General features: G+C 67.7%; 1 protein-coding gene across 3 annotated transcripts in view; it reads left to right on the forward strand.

The window, feature by feature from the left end:
• The window catches only part of RARA (retinoic acid receptor alpha), a 38,684-nt gene that overhangs the window by 6,012 nt on the left and 17,383 nt on the right, over nt 1-15,289 (forward strand). For 2 of the 3 annotated variants that reach the window (XM_074978748.1, XM_074978750.1), the window contains exon 2: nt 2,042-2,413. In XM_074978748.1, the coding sequence (XP_074834849.1) occupies nt 2,236-2,413 (178 nt within the window). In that variant the 5' untranslated portion in view covers nt 2,042-2,235. Of the gene's footprint in view, nt 1-2,041; nt 2,414-14,385; nt 14,778-15,289 lie in introns of those variants that run through there. The other variant, XM_074978749.1, reaches the window with a different exon arrangement.

A 15,289-nucleotide genomic window follows, 5' to 3' on the forward strand; every position in this document is an offset into this window, starting at 1 on the left:
TGTGGGGTGCGGGCGCTGCTTCCCGTCACGTGGGTCTGCCTTCCTGCCGTGCGGCGTGTGCCCGCAGGCGTGTCGTGCATCCGGGCCTGGCCCTCCTGCCAGTGCCGAAGAGGAGCTTTTCTGGGCACTAGGCGAGGCCCTGACCCCAGCCAGCCTGGGTGCGCAGGTGCCGGGGGCAGGGACTCGGACTGGCAGTCCAGCCTGGGGTCCCAGCCGCCATCCGGCAGCCCTGATTCTCCCCTCGGTGTTCTGCTGTGGGGCCCTGCCCTCTGCCGCCTGGAACGTGGGGCTGGCACGTTGCCCACGGTCACAGCTGGTGGTTGGAGTGGCCTCTGCCCCTCTGCAGGACCAGGCGGGGGCCGAGGGGCGCCCGGTGCTCGCTGTGCCCGTGCGGGCCTGGGGTCGCTGGGCACTGCCCTGGCTGGGTTCCTGGGAGGGCGCTGGCACGGTGAGGCTTCCCCGACCCAGCTGGTGCTCGGCAATCCTGCCGGTGCCGGGAGCCCTGGGCGGAGCGGAGCTGGGGGGGTGCCCATGTCCCATCCCCCTTGTGTCTCACTCAGCTCTGCGTCAGGGAGCTCGGGGGACCGGAGACCCACGGTGTGGAGCCAGGCCTGGGTGCCAGGCATGGGCTTCAGGTGGGTCTGGCAGCCAGACCCTGCCCTGGCAGTGCCTGTTGGCCGATGCTCCGGCTTGGGGAGAGCTGGGGATGGGGGCACGCGATCCTGGCACAGAAAGTGTCTCCTTTCCCGCCAGGCAGCTCTGCAGGCTCAGGGACCAAGGGGGCTGCAGGGGGCTTGGGGAGGGTCGTCCGTAACCCACCCTCCACCTTGGCTCGGGCTCTGCTGCCCCTGCCCCCCAGTGGGGGCCGGCCCTTTTGGTGAGGAACCTCCTCTGTGCTGTCCTGCCTCCCCCGGCGCCCAGCCAGGCAGCTGGCGGCTGGACTGTCCCTGCCGGGGCCACTGCTGGGCTGGGGCGTGCCCTCCTGCCGTGCCCTGTGCCCGCCTCCCTGGCGCCCAGGCACTGTGTGTGAGGGGCCTGGGCCGGCGGGTTCTCAGGCCCAGGACTTGGCGGTGGCTCCTGGCACCGGGCTCTGGATTCCAGGAAGTGGCGGGTCCTGGCCAGGCCCTGCTGTGGGACTCGGGGAGAAGTCTCTGGCCCAGCCGGCCAGCTTCAGCGTGAGCCCCCTCCCCCAGCTCTCCAGGGAGTGTGGTCCAGTGGTTGCAGCAGGGAGCCAGGGCTGGCTGGGAGGGGCGGCCTGGGAGCCAGGACTCCTGGGTTCTGTCACTGACCTGCTGGTGTGTGGGTGGGGGAGGGGATGGCCAGCTGCAGCCTGCGTGGTGGTCCAGGAAGCCCAGCTGCGGGCAGGGAGTCACAGCCAGGACAGTGGGGCTCAGGTTTGCGGGCTGCTGGGGGGTGTCTGGCAGAGGAGCCCTGGCTCTGCTGCCCACCTTGTGCCCACACGTGGTCACCAAGTGCCCTGGCTGGCATGTGGCTGGCACGGTGATGGGACAGCTGGTCCCAGCCAGCCCGGGTCTGCCACATGCTGGGGCTGGGACACAGCTCTGTGTGTGGCATCCCGCCCCATCCCCGTGCACCAGGCTGGCAGCTCTGTGCCCTCTCTCCCTTGGCACTGGGACCAAAGGGCCTTGGTGGCTGGGGGAAGAGACAGGGCAGCCAGCAGCAGACCCAGGGGCAGGACCCAGGTGTCCTGGGGTTCCACCCCCTCCCCCTTGCCTCTCCTCAGGGCTGGCTGGAGCAGCCTGGCTGGTCCGGTCCCTCTGCTAACCCCTAATTCCCACCCGCTCACCTGGGATCCGCCCCAGGACCCCAGTTGCAGCGGGCAGGCCTTGTTCCCATCCTGGGACGCTGATGGTCCTTGTTATGGTGGTTTGCAGCAGGGGAACCGAAGCCCAGAGACAGGGATGGGGATTGTCTGGGACCTGGGGCTGGAACCCAGGTGTCCTGCGGCAGCGCCTGAGCTCTCTCCCAGGCATTGGGTGCCCCACCGTTAACCTCCTACTTCTCTCGACTTCCCTTGCAGCTCTGGACACCGCCCGCCACTGCCAGACCCGCCAGCTGTTGCCGAGGCCCGGTGGAGGAGGGGTGCCCTGGTGCCCAGGCCCTGGTGGGGTCCAGCCGAGCCCCATGGCGCCCCGTGTGCTGTGAGTGGCTCTGGGGGGCCCCATGTGACTCCCCCAGGACTGTGCGGCTGCAGCGTTGGAGGGACCCCGTGCCATGGCCAGCAACAGCAGTTCCTGCTCCACCCCAGGGAGTGGGCACCTCAACGGGTACCCAGTGCCCCACTACACCTTCTTCTTCCCCCACATGATTGGGGGCCTCTCGCCACCGGGCGCCCTGGGGGGCCTGCAGCACCAGCTGCCCGTGAGTGGATACAGCACCCCCTCACCCGCCAGTGAGTACTGCGCCCGTCTTGTGCCTTCTGCCCTGCCCCCCATGGTCCCTGGTGAGTGCCAGGAGCTGGGGTAGAGCCCCTGTCCCCCTGCGAACCTCCTGGGCGGCAGATGTGCTCCAGCTGGGAGCAGGGGGCTGGGTTCCGGTCCCAGCTGTGGGAGGGGACTGGAGTCTAGTGGTGAGAGCAGGGAGCCGGCACTCCTGGACGTGGTCTAGCTCAGCTGGCCTGAGGCTTTGTTGTCTGGGGGCTGTTCTTGCCCCTACTCTGTGCCTCGGTTTCCCCCGGGGCTGAGGGGGGTGCTGGCCTGTGAGTGCTGCGATTGAGGGAGGAGGGGGGGCTCTGGGTGGCTCTGCCCCCTTGTTGTGGCCCCTTTCGGGGAGGGGAAATGGCTGCGCTCAGCACCAGGAAGTGCTGCCTGGCCGGGCTCCAGGCACGGGGCTCCGGCTGGGAGCTGGGAAGGAGCCTGTTTATATCCCAGGCTCCTCCCCTTCCCAGCAGAGGCTCCCACCCGCACTGTCCCTCCTCCTGGCTGAGGGGGCCTGAATCAGAGCGCGCCCCCCCCACGGGCTAGGGCCTGGTGCCTCCCCCTTCCCTCTCCCGGTGCTGGAAGGGTTAAAGTCGACTGTGGTGGGGTCCCCCCCGCCCCGGCTGTGATGTCAAGTCTCTGCCAGCCAATTGGGGCTCAGAGCAGCAAAGCCAGGTCTGGGGCCCAGCTGTTGATTGGCTGGGCTGGGCTTGTGGCTGGGGGTAGCCCCCACCTGGGGTGGAGCTGGGGCCAGAGCGCAGGGCCCAGCTGTACCCACCTGCGCCCCGGCTGTCCTTGCCAGCCCCCTAGACCCACAGAGACCTGCAGGCGCTGGCCCTGGGCACCCCTAGGGCTGGGGCGCGTGGGCCGCTCTCAGGGCGCAGGGGGAGCTCTGGAGTGCACGGCCCAGCAGCGGAAGGGCCTGGCACGCTGGCGCTGCAGCTGGTGCTGGGGGGCAGCACGGCAGCTGCTCTTTGGAACGGGCCAGGACATTCGGGGCTCCTGGCGTCAGCTGTGTCAGCCACTGGGGCAAGAGAGTGCCAGGGCTGGGCTCCTGCTCGAGGCACCCGCCTGCTCCCCAGTGGCGCCGGGAGGTGCTGGCAACACTGGGGACAGGCCCTGCCCCATGTACCTGCTGGGCTGTGCCTGCCCCCTGGAGTTACCAGCGTGGTGCCACGGGCTGGGGGAACATCTGGCTGTGCCAGGCCTGGCGAGTGGCGGGGGGGCAGGACACATGGGGAGCTCTGTGGGGCAAGTACTGGGGCAGGACTCTGCTGGGCATGGCCCAGCAAGCGCTAGGTGGAGGCTCCGGAGGGTTAGAAATCGCCCAGGGGCAGGAACTGCTGGATAAACAAACTTCTGGTCTGTCCTGCCCGGCTGTGCAGGGCAGCGGCTTCTGGCTAAGCCCCAGGCCCTGCTCAGGTGCGGGAGGGTCGCCGCCCTGGCCAGCCCCCAGTGGCTCTCACTCATGGCGTGTCGGTGGTGCTGAGAGTTGTCGGCCACCCGAGGAGCGCAGGGGGAGTTCTGGAGCTGTCGGCTGCCCTGAGCGGGAGGGGGAGGCTGGGTGTTGGCCGGGCGTGTCTGCAGCATGCAGCCGGTCCCTGGTTTGCAAGTGGGGAAACTGAGGCACAGCCTGTGGACGAGGACTTGCACAGCATTCCTGCAGGCGTCCAGGTTCCCAGCCCCCGTCTGCAGGGCGCTAGGTACCGCCCCGGGGCGAAGGGCAGCCGCGACGGGGCGGGAGGCAGGGCCGGGGAGCTGCGTCTGTGTTTGCCGAGTGTGGGCCCCGCTTGGGCTGGGTCCCGTCGGTATGTGAGACACCCCAGGGCAGGGGGCTCTGCAGCACCGGGCAGGAATGGGGGCATCTCCTCAGGGCTCTCCTGCCTCCCCACCCTGCACAAGGGAATGGACCCGCCTGGCACTATGGCCAGGGGCTGGTCCCTCCTGGGCCTTGCCCAGCCCCTGCTGGCTCATCGAGCCCGGCTGGAGTCAGCGTGTTGCTGCTGGGCAGAGCCCCTGCTTCTCCCGGCGTGCTGGCAGGGCTCCCTCCTGGCACAGCAGTGAATGTCTGGTGCCAGCCGGAGAGCTCCAGGGGGGTCGCTCACATCCACGCCCAGCCCCACCCTGATGTGAGAGCTGGGCCCTGCCCTGGATGGCTCCTGGGCCAACCCCAGCTGGGAGGGGGCCCGGGGGTGGAGGCCTCACCAGGGCAGCCGGTGGGGCAGGACGTGGCTCCGGGCTGCTGGGATCTGGCTGGGGTCCTTGACACGGGACTCGCTGCCTCGGCTGGGACCTGGGTGCAGCAGGGCGGGGGCCCCGGGTGAGGGGCTGTGCCAAGGCTCTGCCAGCCCCAGCTGGGCCATGTGAGCTGCCGTGTTAACCGGAGCTGCTGCCGCAGAGTCACTAATTGCTGGCTCTGGTGAGCGGAAACGTGCGGGAATTCGGCACGCCCAGCTGGGACTTGGGGGGCGCCAGGGTGCGAGGAGGGGGGTGTTGGGGGCACTGGGGGTTGCTGGGGTGCGAGGGGCGCCGGGGGCGTGGAGTGGGGTGCTGGGATGTGAGGGGTGCCGGGGGCATGGAGGGGTGCTGGGGGCGTGGAGGGGGGTGCTGGGATGCGAGGGGCGCCGGGGGTGTGTGGAGGGGGGGTGCTGATGGCAGACAGGTCCCATTGCCCTTCCACTGCCCCGGAATGGGAGACCCCTTGCCTCAGTTTCCCCATCCATTGCACGAGCGGCCAAAGGAGGCTGGCTTGTCTGGGCGCCCCAGGCCGTCCTTCTGCAGGGGACCAGATTCTGGGGAAGTGGGAGCCGGGGGTACAAGGAGGGCCCCCCCATCATCTCTTGGGGTGGGTACAGTGACGTTCCCCGTGTGGTGCTGGGACAGGGAGCGCACCCCCTTGCTGCACATTGCCCAAGGGTGGGGTGGGGTGGGGTGGGGTGGCCGCCCCTGCTGCCCCCGGGTGGTCTCCCCACACACCAGTTCAGCCGTGCCCCTTCCCTCTGTTACACCCTGGCCCTTTCCCTGGGGGAGCCCCCATTCTCCCAGCCCCCAGGTGATTGCAAAGCAGTACAACCTAGTGGTGCTGGGCTGGGGGGCATAGCCAGGGCGAGGGGAAGGAGGCGCCCGGGGCCTGGCTGGGTTATTAATGGGCCCTTTGTTCAGCCTCTCCTGGCGGCTCCTGGCCCAGCCGCTGAGCCGGGAAAATGACAAATGGAGTCGGCCCCTCGGCGGCGGCTGAGATGTGCTGACGGCAGCTTTGGCAGCTGGCCCCCGATAATTGCCGCTGTCCGGTGGGGGGGTGGTCTGTGCCCCAGTGCGAGAGCAGCTGCCCCTGCCCGCCCTGGAGGCCTTGCCTGGCTCACCCCTGTTTGGTGGGGGCAGGGACGGGGCAGAGGGAGGCTGAACTCCTGGATCCTGTTGCCAGCTTTGCTGCCCTGCTCCTCTGTGCCTCAGTTTCCCTGCTGTGAGGGTGGTGTCGCGCCAGTGCCCTGCTCCCTGTTGGGCTGTGGGCAAGATGCAAGCACAGGTGCAGGCCGGAGGGGGAGGTGCGGATGACCCCCTGCCCCAAGGCATCCGTCGGGCAGGAGCGCTGTGGCTGTGAACGCAGACGGGCCGGGGCTGGCGGGGTGGCCGGTCTGTGTTGGGTGGGTGAGTCAGAGAGTCTGGTACCAGCAGGGCGTAGCCTGGATCGGAGCCCCCAGGTGCGGCCCTGGGGGGTCAGCTGGCGCAGGGACACGGTGCTGGGCGGCTGCTGTTAGCCGTATCTGGTGGGGGGAGCTGCTGGCACTGGAACCGCCCTGGGAGGTCGCGGGGCCAAGTGACAAGGCAGGAAATCAGATTCCAGCTGTATCACTTCCTGCTGGGCACAGCCGAGTGGTGGGGGGGGTGCGCTGGGGAGGGAGTGTGAACAAGAGCAGCTGGTAACTCCTCCCGGGCCAGCTGGTGCCCCAGGGATCCGACCTGACCCCTGCTATGGAGTGGGTGGAAGGCACAGGGACTTGCCCAAGGTCACGGGGGTAGTCAGTGGCAGAGCCAGGAGTGGCCCCCTCCCCCATCTGCTCCGGACGTTGGGGGAGTGCAGATGGGCCGGGCCCTGCCCCGCCGTCCTGTCATCTGTGGCCAGCGCCGTGGAGTCCAGCACCCGGCCTGCACGAGTCCATCGTGTCAGTCATTGTAGGGCTCTGAGGACAGGGCCAGCGGGGCCCAGGTGCTACTCAGGGCCTGGCTCAGGACCATCCAGGGAGCTGCAGTGAGTGCGGTGGGGGCTGTGGAGTGCTCGGCTGCAAGGGTCGGGTCGGGGGTCTCCCGGGGGTGGGGGGTGGCGTGTGCAGCTGCTGGAGAGGTGCTGTGCAGGGGAGGGGTGCGGCCACCACCATGCTGTGGGGGCTCAGGTGGCCCTACGTGGGGGTGTTGTGTTGTGCTGCGGGGGAGGGAGTAGTGGGAGTGGGTGGGGGCTCACATGGGGGGGGTGTCCCCCCACCCCACCGCACCGCCAAGGCCCAGGCCCTGCCCCTTGCCCTCTGGGAAAGTTCTTCCAGGGCCGTTCCCGGACCGGGGGGTTGCCAGATTCCTGTGATGGGGCTGCCCTGGCCTTGCACCCAGCTGGGGGCGCCTCGGCCCTGATGGTGCCCAGCCAAGAGCCCCTTCATGGGGGCTGGGCCAGGGCTCTGCTGGCGGGGGGGGATCTCCCTCCCAGGCGTAGCTGTGGGTTTCTGGGGGAGGGAAGAGGTGGGGTCGGTGTGTTCCTGGCAGCCGGGCCAGGCACTGGGCGAGGCTGGAGCTTTGCTGTGGGTGCTGGGGGGATGAGGGGGCGAGATCTCCGCCCTGGCTGCTGGGCGGTTGGGACACTCCCAGCTCCCTGGGCAGTGGGTGCCAACAGCAGGGAAACTGAGGCACCAGGCAGGGAAGTGCTGTGTCTCCGGCTCCAGGCCAGACAGTGGAGCTGGGGCACAAGGTCCCCAGGCCTGTGCCCTCGCAGGGGGGTGACAGCTGGGGGGGGCCCTCCTCTCCCCACTGTAGGGTGACAGCCAGATGAAAATATTCCCTCTCCTTTGGCCTGGCGGATGGGGGGCTGAGGCTCCTGCCCTGTCAGAGCTGGAGACCTGCATGTGTTCAATGGTCCCAGCCAGCCCCACCTGTCCGCTTGCTGGCTTTGCACCTGCCTGTGCCCATGAGGGCCCCCACACTTGGCCCAGGTTGGAGCAGCTGGTTGGTCATTTTCCCCCCGCTGCGGTGTGACCCACGGGGGCCAGCTGGTGGCAGGGTCCCAGGGACGGTGCAGCTCTGGGCCAACCTCGGTGTGTCTAACAAAGCCATGGGGGGAAGGGGGCTGGCTGGAGAGACTCCAGCTCCCAGGGTGCACTTGGTCAGGATGCAGCGGTGGGGCTGGAGTGGTGCATGCTGGTACCTGTAGTCCACTCCCAGATACTTCTCCTCCCCCCATTAGGTGGTACTTGGCACAATCTCTCAATGTTCCCTTCTGTTTAATGGGCAGGTGCTGGTCATTTGGTTCTGCTCCTCCCAGCAGAGATGGGGCAGCTGCCTGCCACTGGGCCCCTTGGCTTGTACCAGGGCCACCAGCTGTCTGGGCATTGCATCTGGGGGCTGGGGCGGGGCCAGGGGGAAGTGGAGGTGCTGGGATGTGGGGCAGGGCCTGGGCTGGGAAGCCAGGACCAGTGTCCCATTCCTGCCTCCACCCCGACCAGTTGGGTGGCCGTGAGCCAACCACTTCCCTGATCTGTGCCTCAGTTTCCCTTCCCCCGGGCGCATGGCTGCAATGACGGGGAGCCCCCTGCTGCCTGTCGTGATTTTAGGAGGAGGCACAGGGGTGGCGCCAGCGACCCTTACGCTTTTGAGGTGCTCTTGGGAGTCCCGGGGTGTGCTGAGGGGTTTGTTCACTTTAGGCCATCGCCTGCGGGGAAATGCCCCCTGCCCCTGGGCAGGCTGGGGGTGCACAGTGGGATGGCAGGGAGAAGGACAAGCCAGAGGACCGGCTCCCTGGGCTGACCAGCAGGTCTCGGGGCTGTGGGCCCCTTAACCATCGGGGCCTTTCCCCAAGGCAGCAGCCCGGGCCCGCGTCACCAGCCTGCGAGGCTGGCGCTGCTGCGGGGTTGTGGGCGGAGCTGGACGCTGAGCCCGGTGCCCCCGTGGGCGCTCGTGGTGGGGAGAGCCAAGCCTCCCCTCTGGGTGACCCTTCCCCCGCTGGGCGCCCCCTTGGCCGGGCAGGGCGATTGATGAGTGCCCGGCGGCGCTGGGGAAGCCCGTTCCTCACTGCGGCTGCTTCTCCGCCATCAGGCGGTTTGGGAAAGGGGCTGCCCAGCAGGAGCGGGAGGAAAGCCCGGCCAAGCAGGAGGGAGCTGGACAGCGCAGGACAAGGCTCCTGCCAGCCCCAGGGGTTGCTGAGCTGGTGCCCTGGGGCTCAGGGCTGGGAGGTGGGGACGTGCTGGATCTCACGCTCTGGACCCCCCTGCTTTTCCTGGGGCTGGGTTGCTTGTGCCCCTGTCCCTCGGGTAGCCCCTGGGGGCGGTGGCCATGAACAGTGTACATGGGAGCCGCCTCTCCAGAGGCTGCAGGCGCGGGGTAGGGCCCTCATTCAGCCCAGCGGGTGCTACTGTCGCGGGGGGTGTGTGCGTGTCTTGTTTCTGGGCTCGTCCCAGCTAGTGGGGGTGAGGAGCCATTGGAACAGCGAGCCAGGACCTCAGCTGGGGCCAGTGGCTCAGCACGTGGGAGATGCCACGTCGGTCGGCACCGGGCGCACCCCCTGGAAAGAGCCGCTTGTTTGCAGCGCGGTGGGGCTGGGGGGGTGGTGGGGCGCACCGGTTAGGGGCCGTGACCCCTCTGGGCTCAGCTTCCTGACTGCCAGGCGCTGCCGTGCGGGGGCGGCCCGAGGGGCACGATCCTATCGTGCCTGCTCCTGTCCCTGCACCTTGGAGGGTGGTGGAGTCTGCAGAGCCCTCAGCCTGGTGGGTGCTGATCCCTGCCGTTAGGTGGCCAGTCGCCTGCAGTGGGAGGAGGCCAGCAAAGGGACTGCTTTTTGGACAGCAGGGGCCGAGTCTGGGGCCGGGGGGGGCATGGCGGGCCGGGGGCCGTGTTCTGCCCCCTGTGCCCTGGGGAGGCCCTCCCTGGAGCCGGTGGCCTCGGCCTGGTGGTTACAACAGCGAAAGCAGGATGGATCCCGGGCGGACCAAACGTGCTGCGGGGGTTGGGTGGCTGTTCCTGCCCCAGGCAGGCTCCAGGGCTCCCTGGCTGTCTGCACCACCGCTGGCGATGCGGCAGGGCGGTGACCAGGGCTCAGCTGGACAGGAGTCTAGGTCTTTTCCCAGCGGGGGCGGGGGGAGGAGTTATTCCAGTTCTCAGCTCACCCCCCCCCCCCTCTGCTCCCCACCAGGCTCTGCATGACTCACAGGCTGGTGTGAACCAGAGAAATGTTTTCGCACCATGTTTCACACGTCCGGGGCCAGGATACAGGAGGCTGCCAGTGGTTTTATTTTGGGAAGAGGCATGCGCGGGAGTATTTGGTTTTTGCACGTGCGTGAGTGTGGTTTCCCAGGCGTGTGCATGTTGGTGAGTGTTTGGTATGCATCTGTGCATACATGCGTGTGCAAGTGTCTTGTGCGCCAGTGTGAGTGTGAGCGCACGCGACTGTGCTCAGCAGGAAGCCCTGTAAGGAACACGCCTGTCCCTGTGACGGCGCCTGCGGGCTCTGCTCTGCTGTGCCTGGTGCGCTCTTGGCAGAGGCAGGGCACAGCCTGGAGCTGCTGGCAGATGCACCGTGCTGAGGGCTTGCATGGCCTGGGTGAGCAGGCAGGCGTGCGAGGAGCCGAGTGTCGGTGTGGGGTGAGCAGGCAGGGAGCCGAGTGCCGGGTGCCAGACTCTGCTCCTCCTCCTGGCGTGGGCGGCTGGCCGTGTCTCAGCCTTGGCAGACTGGCTGGGCCGGGCAGGGCGGCCCCGGCTGACCCCACTTGGCAGGCTGCCACCGCTCCCGGCACCCAAGGTTTTCCCAGGCGAGGGGCGGTCGTGGGAGCCTCCGCTGCTGGGTGCCAGCACCTGGCGAAGGGCCAAGCACCTGCCCTGGAAACCAGCCCCGGCTGGCCCCTGTCGCTCCCCTGAAAATCCCCAGCCACCGCCTACCCGGCCTGTGGCCGCCTGTCCCCGCCACTCCTGGAGCGCAGCAGGGCTGGAAGTGAGCGGGGGGCACGAGGGAGCCCCCACGGCCAGGCCTGTGGCTTTGCTCTGTGTGCAGCTCACCTGCCGGGGAGGGCCAGGGAGAACGCCCTGCTCCTTGGCTGGGCCCTGCCCCGCACGCCCACTGTCCTGTCCTGTCCCGTGCGGCTTTGGGGGTGAAATCTATTGAGTGGTCTGAATCGTGTGTCCTGTTGCCAGGGTTGGGGAAAGGAATCCCGAACCCAGGGCCTAACGGGCAGTGGGGGAGGGGGGGGTGTGTTCCTGCAAGTGTGTAAGGTGGTGGGAGCACATAAATGGGTCTGAGGGCGTGCGTGTGTGTGGGTATGGGGTGAGTGTGGAAGGGGGTTTTCTGTGTGTGCGGAAGCATGCGAGTAAGTCTTGGGGGAGTGTAGGGGAGACATAGGAATGCATGTAATGGGGTGACTGCTTGCGTGTAAGGGGTGTGCGCATGTGTGCATGGCTGCGTGTGTAAGGGGTGTGTCTGCATGGCTGTGTGTGTAAGGGGTGTGTTTGTGTGTGCATGCAGCTTTGTGGGGGGGTGTGTGCACAGTTGTGTGTGTAAGGGGTATGCCCATGGGTGCCGAGTTCCTGCACTCCAGGCCAGCCCACGACAGCCTAGCTGACATTTGTCATGTTGGCGGCAGGAAGCTGGAAGCTTTTGTTCCCAACCTGCTGGCTAAGCAAAGCCTTTGACTTTCCATTATTGTTTAACCAGGCACCCGCCCTCATGCCCCCCCATGGTGATTGCACCTCCCCTTTGCACCAGCACCCACTGCTGGGTGCCCTGTTTACACCCCCCCCGGCACACACGGGCCTCCAGGTTGGTTGGGGCAGATTTCCAGACTAGGCTGCTCAGCCCAGCGGGGAGAGAGCACCCTGGGAGGCCTGGCCCAGCCGACAGGGTCCCATGTTTCTTTGCCCAGCCAGCCTTGGTGCGAGAACTACCCTCCCCCCCCCAGCTCTTCAGGCTGCAGGGTGAGGTGGAAATTTGTGGGGGTCGGAGGACCCCAAGGTGACAGTGGTGGGGCTGGCACCGAAGTCAGGGCCTGCCCCCAACGTTTAGGTGTAAATCAGCCCCCGGCTGTCCTCTGGGGGCTGCGTTGTTCTGTGTGGGGGAGGAGAAAGAAGCTGGGAATTCTACCCCCCCGGCCCACACGCTCACTGCAAAGGGTCTTGTCAGGTTGTGTGGCTCAGCTGAATTCCCACCAGCTCCTGCTCCGTGAGGGGAGATGGGGGCCGGGGGGGGCCATTGCACCCCACGGCAACAGGATCGCGGCTTGTAGCACGGGGGGGGGGCGTTATCACAGTGCTTTCACGCATCTTGCATGTCCAGCCTGAGCGTGACAAAGCGTGTGAGGCTCCAAAGGCATGTGCGAGAGAGACGCTGGCACCAGTGCAACCCTCCGGGTCTGGCCTGGCAGCGTGCACCGGGTGCCTGGCTAGAGCCGGGACTCCTGGGATCTCATCTCTGCCACAGGCTTCCTGCCTGGCTGCTGCATGGGGAGAGGCGCCCCAGCAGTGCAGTTAAGTGGGGGAGGCCGGGACACCAGGTCAGTGCAACGGCGCTGTTTGGGAGCGGACGTGCCCGGGCAGTGGTGCCCTGATACCCACCTCTGCGCTGGCTCCTCTGGTGCCACCAGCCTGCGCACAAGGTGGGGGGCTGTGGGTGCAGGGCGGCGCTCTGCCGTCCGGCGCTGCCAGGCAGTGGACACCTGCAGGGCCCCCCCGGCAAGTGTGCAGCAGGGAGCCGGCCAGCGGCAGAAATGGGGCAAATACCATTGGTGGGGAGGGGGGCGAGGGCTGATTTCTTTCTGGAGCTCTCTGGGCACATAGGTAATTAGCTCCCTGCCCTGTGTTTCTGCCGCTGCCAGCTCTGGCCCCGTCTGCCGCCCGCTCGAACAGGACCCGGTGTCGCCCGGTCAATTCTCTTCCCCCTGCCTGGGAGCTCCTGGGGACAGAGCCGGTGCAGGTACTGGGGCGGTGCAGCCCTGAGCCAGGGCCACCCAGCCGGGAAGGCTGAGCTTAACCGTGGCCCTGCACCATGCGCCCAGCACTGCGGCGGCCAGGGCTGGGGGCTCCAATCCTGCTGCATGATTGGACTCGGTACCTGCAGTCATGAAGTGGGTGTGTGTCACGTTAAGGGGAGATCAAGCCGCTGTCATGCGGGGGGGGGAAGGGTGGACAGGGTGCGGTTCGGCCGCTAGCCCAGGGTTGGGGCTGCGCTTCATTGCCTCAGTTTCCCTTCTGGCAAGTGGCACTAAGAGCCCTTTTAAAATTTTATTTTGTTTTATTTTTATTTTAAAACTAAGCGCCCTGCCCTGCCGCACTGGCGGCTGCGGAGAAACGTGGGCAGGATGGGAGTTGTGGGGGCTGTACTGATCAGTGCAGGGTAGCCGCTAGGCTGGGTTAGGTTGTGTGCGGAGGTGTCGCCCTGCTTGGGGTGGGAGTGAGATCAGATCTTGCTACGCTTCCAGCTGGGGGGGCTTAGGGAGTCGGGGGCAGGTAAAAGCTCTTGTGGAGTGGATGTGTGCAGGATTGGGGCCTGTGCAGGTCTGTGTGTGTGCGTGTATGTGTAATGGGTGTGCAGGGCTGGGCCTGTGTGTAACACTGTGTGCAGGGCTGTGTGTGTATCTGTCGGTGGTGTGAAGGTCTGTGTGTGTAACACTGGGTGCAGGTCTTTGCAGCTGTCAGGCTGATGTGAGTGGGCAGGACTGGGTGGCTGTGTAATGTGTGGATGTGTGCAGGAGTGGTGGGTGTGTCAGGCTGGTGTGAGGGGGCAGGGCTGGGTGGCCGTGTAATGTGGGGGAGGCTAGTGGGAGTGCAGGTGGGGGTGTAAAGCAGGGGTGAGTGTGCAGGGGGTGCAAGGCCAGGCCACGGTAGGCAGTAATGTGGGGTGAGCATACTGGTGTATGTGTAAGGCTGGGGCAAGCGTGGAGCTGGGGGCTGCGAGGCTGGGCTGGGGTGGGCGGTAATGTGGGGTGAGTGTGCTGGTGGGTGTGTCGGGGGGGCAAGCATGGAGCTGGGGGGTGCGAGGCTGGGCCGGGGTGGGCGATAACGTGGGGTGTGTGTGCTGGTGGGTGTATAAGGCAAGGGTGAGCGTGGATCTGGGGGTGCAAGGCTGGGCTGGGGCAGGTGGTGAGGTGGTGCGAGCGGGCTGGTGGGTGTGTGAGGCTGGGCTGGTGTGTGTGCCAGTGTGTGTGTGAGTCTGGGCTGGGCGGTACCGTGGTGCGAGCGGGCTGGTGGGTGTGTGAGGCCGGGCTGGTGCGTGTGCCAGTGTGTGTGTGAGGCTGGGCTGGGCGGTACCGTGGGGTGAGTGTGCTGGTGGGTGTGTGAGGCTGGGCTGGTGTGTGTGCCGGTGGGTGTGTGAGGCTGGGCTGGGCGGTACCGTGGGGTGAGTGTGCTGGTGTGTGTGCCGGTGGGTGTGTGAGGCTGGGCTGGGCGGTACCGTGGGGTGAGTGTGCTGGTGGGTGTGTAAGGCGGGGCCGAGCGTGGAGCTGGAGGTGTGCGGCTGGGGCGGGCGGTAACGTGGGCTGAGGCTGAGGCGCGCGGGGAGGCGGGCGGGGCTCGGCCCCTCTCCCGCCGGGGTCAGCCGCAGGGCAGCCGCATGTCATTAGGCAAATGAGGCGGGCGCGGGCGCGCCGGAAAAGGCCCTTCCGGGCCGGGCCCCGCGCCGGCAGCCGAGGGGTTAAGGCCGCTGGGAGGCGCCGCGTGGCAGGAGGATTTTCAGCCGCGGCCGCGCAGAGCGCAGCGCAGCTCCGGGGCGCAGCGAGCCGAGCTGAGCCGAGCCGAGAGCGGCCGCCGCCTGCTCCCCCCGGGCGCCGCGCCGGGCCGGGCCGGGCCGGGCCAGCCGAGGGATGGGCTCTTAGCGGGGGAGGATCCCGCCGGGCCGGGCCGGGCCGGGGCCGGGCCTGGGGGTCCCAACGCCCCTGGCCGGGGATTTGGGGCCGGGCCACCGATGGCCGCCGCCCGCTGACCCCCCGCGCCCCGCCGCGATGTACGAGAGCGTGGACGTGGCCGGGCTGAGCCCCAGCCCCTTCCTGCTGATGGATCTGTACAGCCCGGGCCGGGCCTGCCTGCTCCCGGACAAAGGGTCCGGCCCCCCCGCGCCCTACGGGGCCCCTCTCCGCAGCCAGCCCTGGAGCAGCTCCAGCCACTGTAGGTACCGTGCGGGGCGCGCCTGGGGCTCTGCTCCGGCCCCGAGCCGAGCTCCTGTCGGGCCCCCCCCCCACAGGCATCCCCCCGGCCGGCCCTAGGATCCCCCGCACTCTGCCTCCCCTCTGCCTGCGCTCCGGCCCCCTGCTTCGGCTAGCCCCGCCCCCATGTTGCCTGGTCCTAGGGCCTCCCCTGCTCTGCCGCGGGGTGACCGAGCACTCATGCGGAGCCTGGCACGGGTCAGGGCCGCCCTTAGCATCAGCCCCTGGCCGGGAGCAGCCTCCAGTGGTGCCCAGGCTTCTTGCCTGGCCACCACCCAGCAAATGCCCCAGGAGTGCCACCTGGCCTAGTTAATTTCACCCCCTTACCCGCCCCCCGCCTCCGTGGCCTAGCGGGGGTTGCTGGGGTGGGCAGGGTGCCTGGCTGTACAAGGGTTTCTGGGAAAAGCTGGGGCTGGCCGAGGTGTGGGGGGTGTATTTACTGCCCCAGATTAACTCTCTGACCAAATCCAATTA

This window comes from Carettochelys insculpta, chromosome 28, assembly GCF_033958435.1.
Source record: "Carettochelys insculpta isolate YL-2023 chromosome 28, ASM3395843v1, whole genome shotgun sequence".
In the NCBI taxonomy this organism is placed as follows: domain Eukaryota; kingdom Metazoa; phylum Chordata; order Testudines; family Carettochelyidae; genus Carettochelys; species Carettochelys insculpta.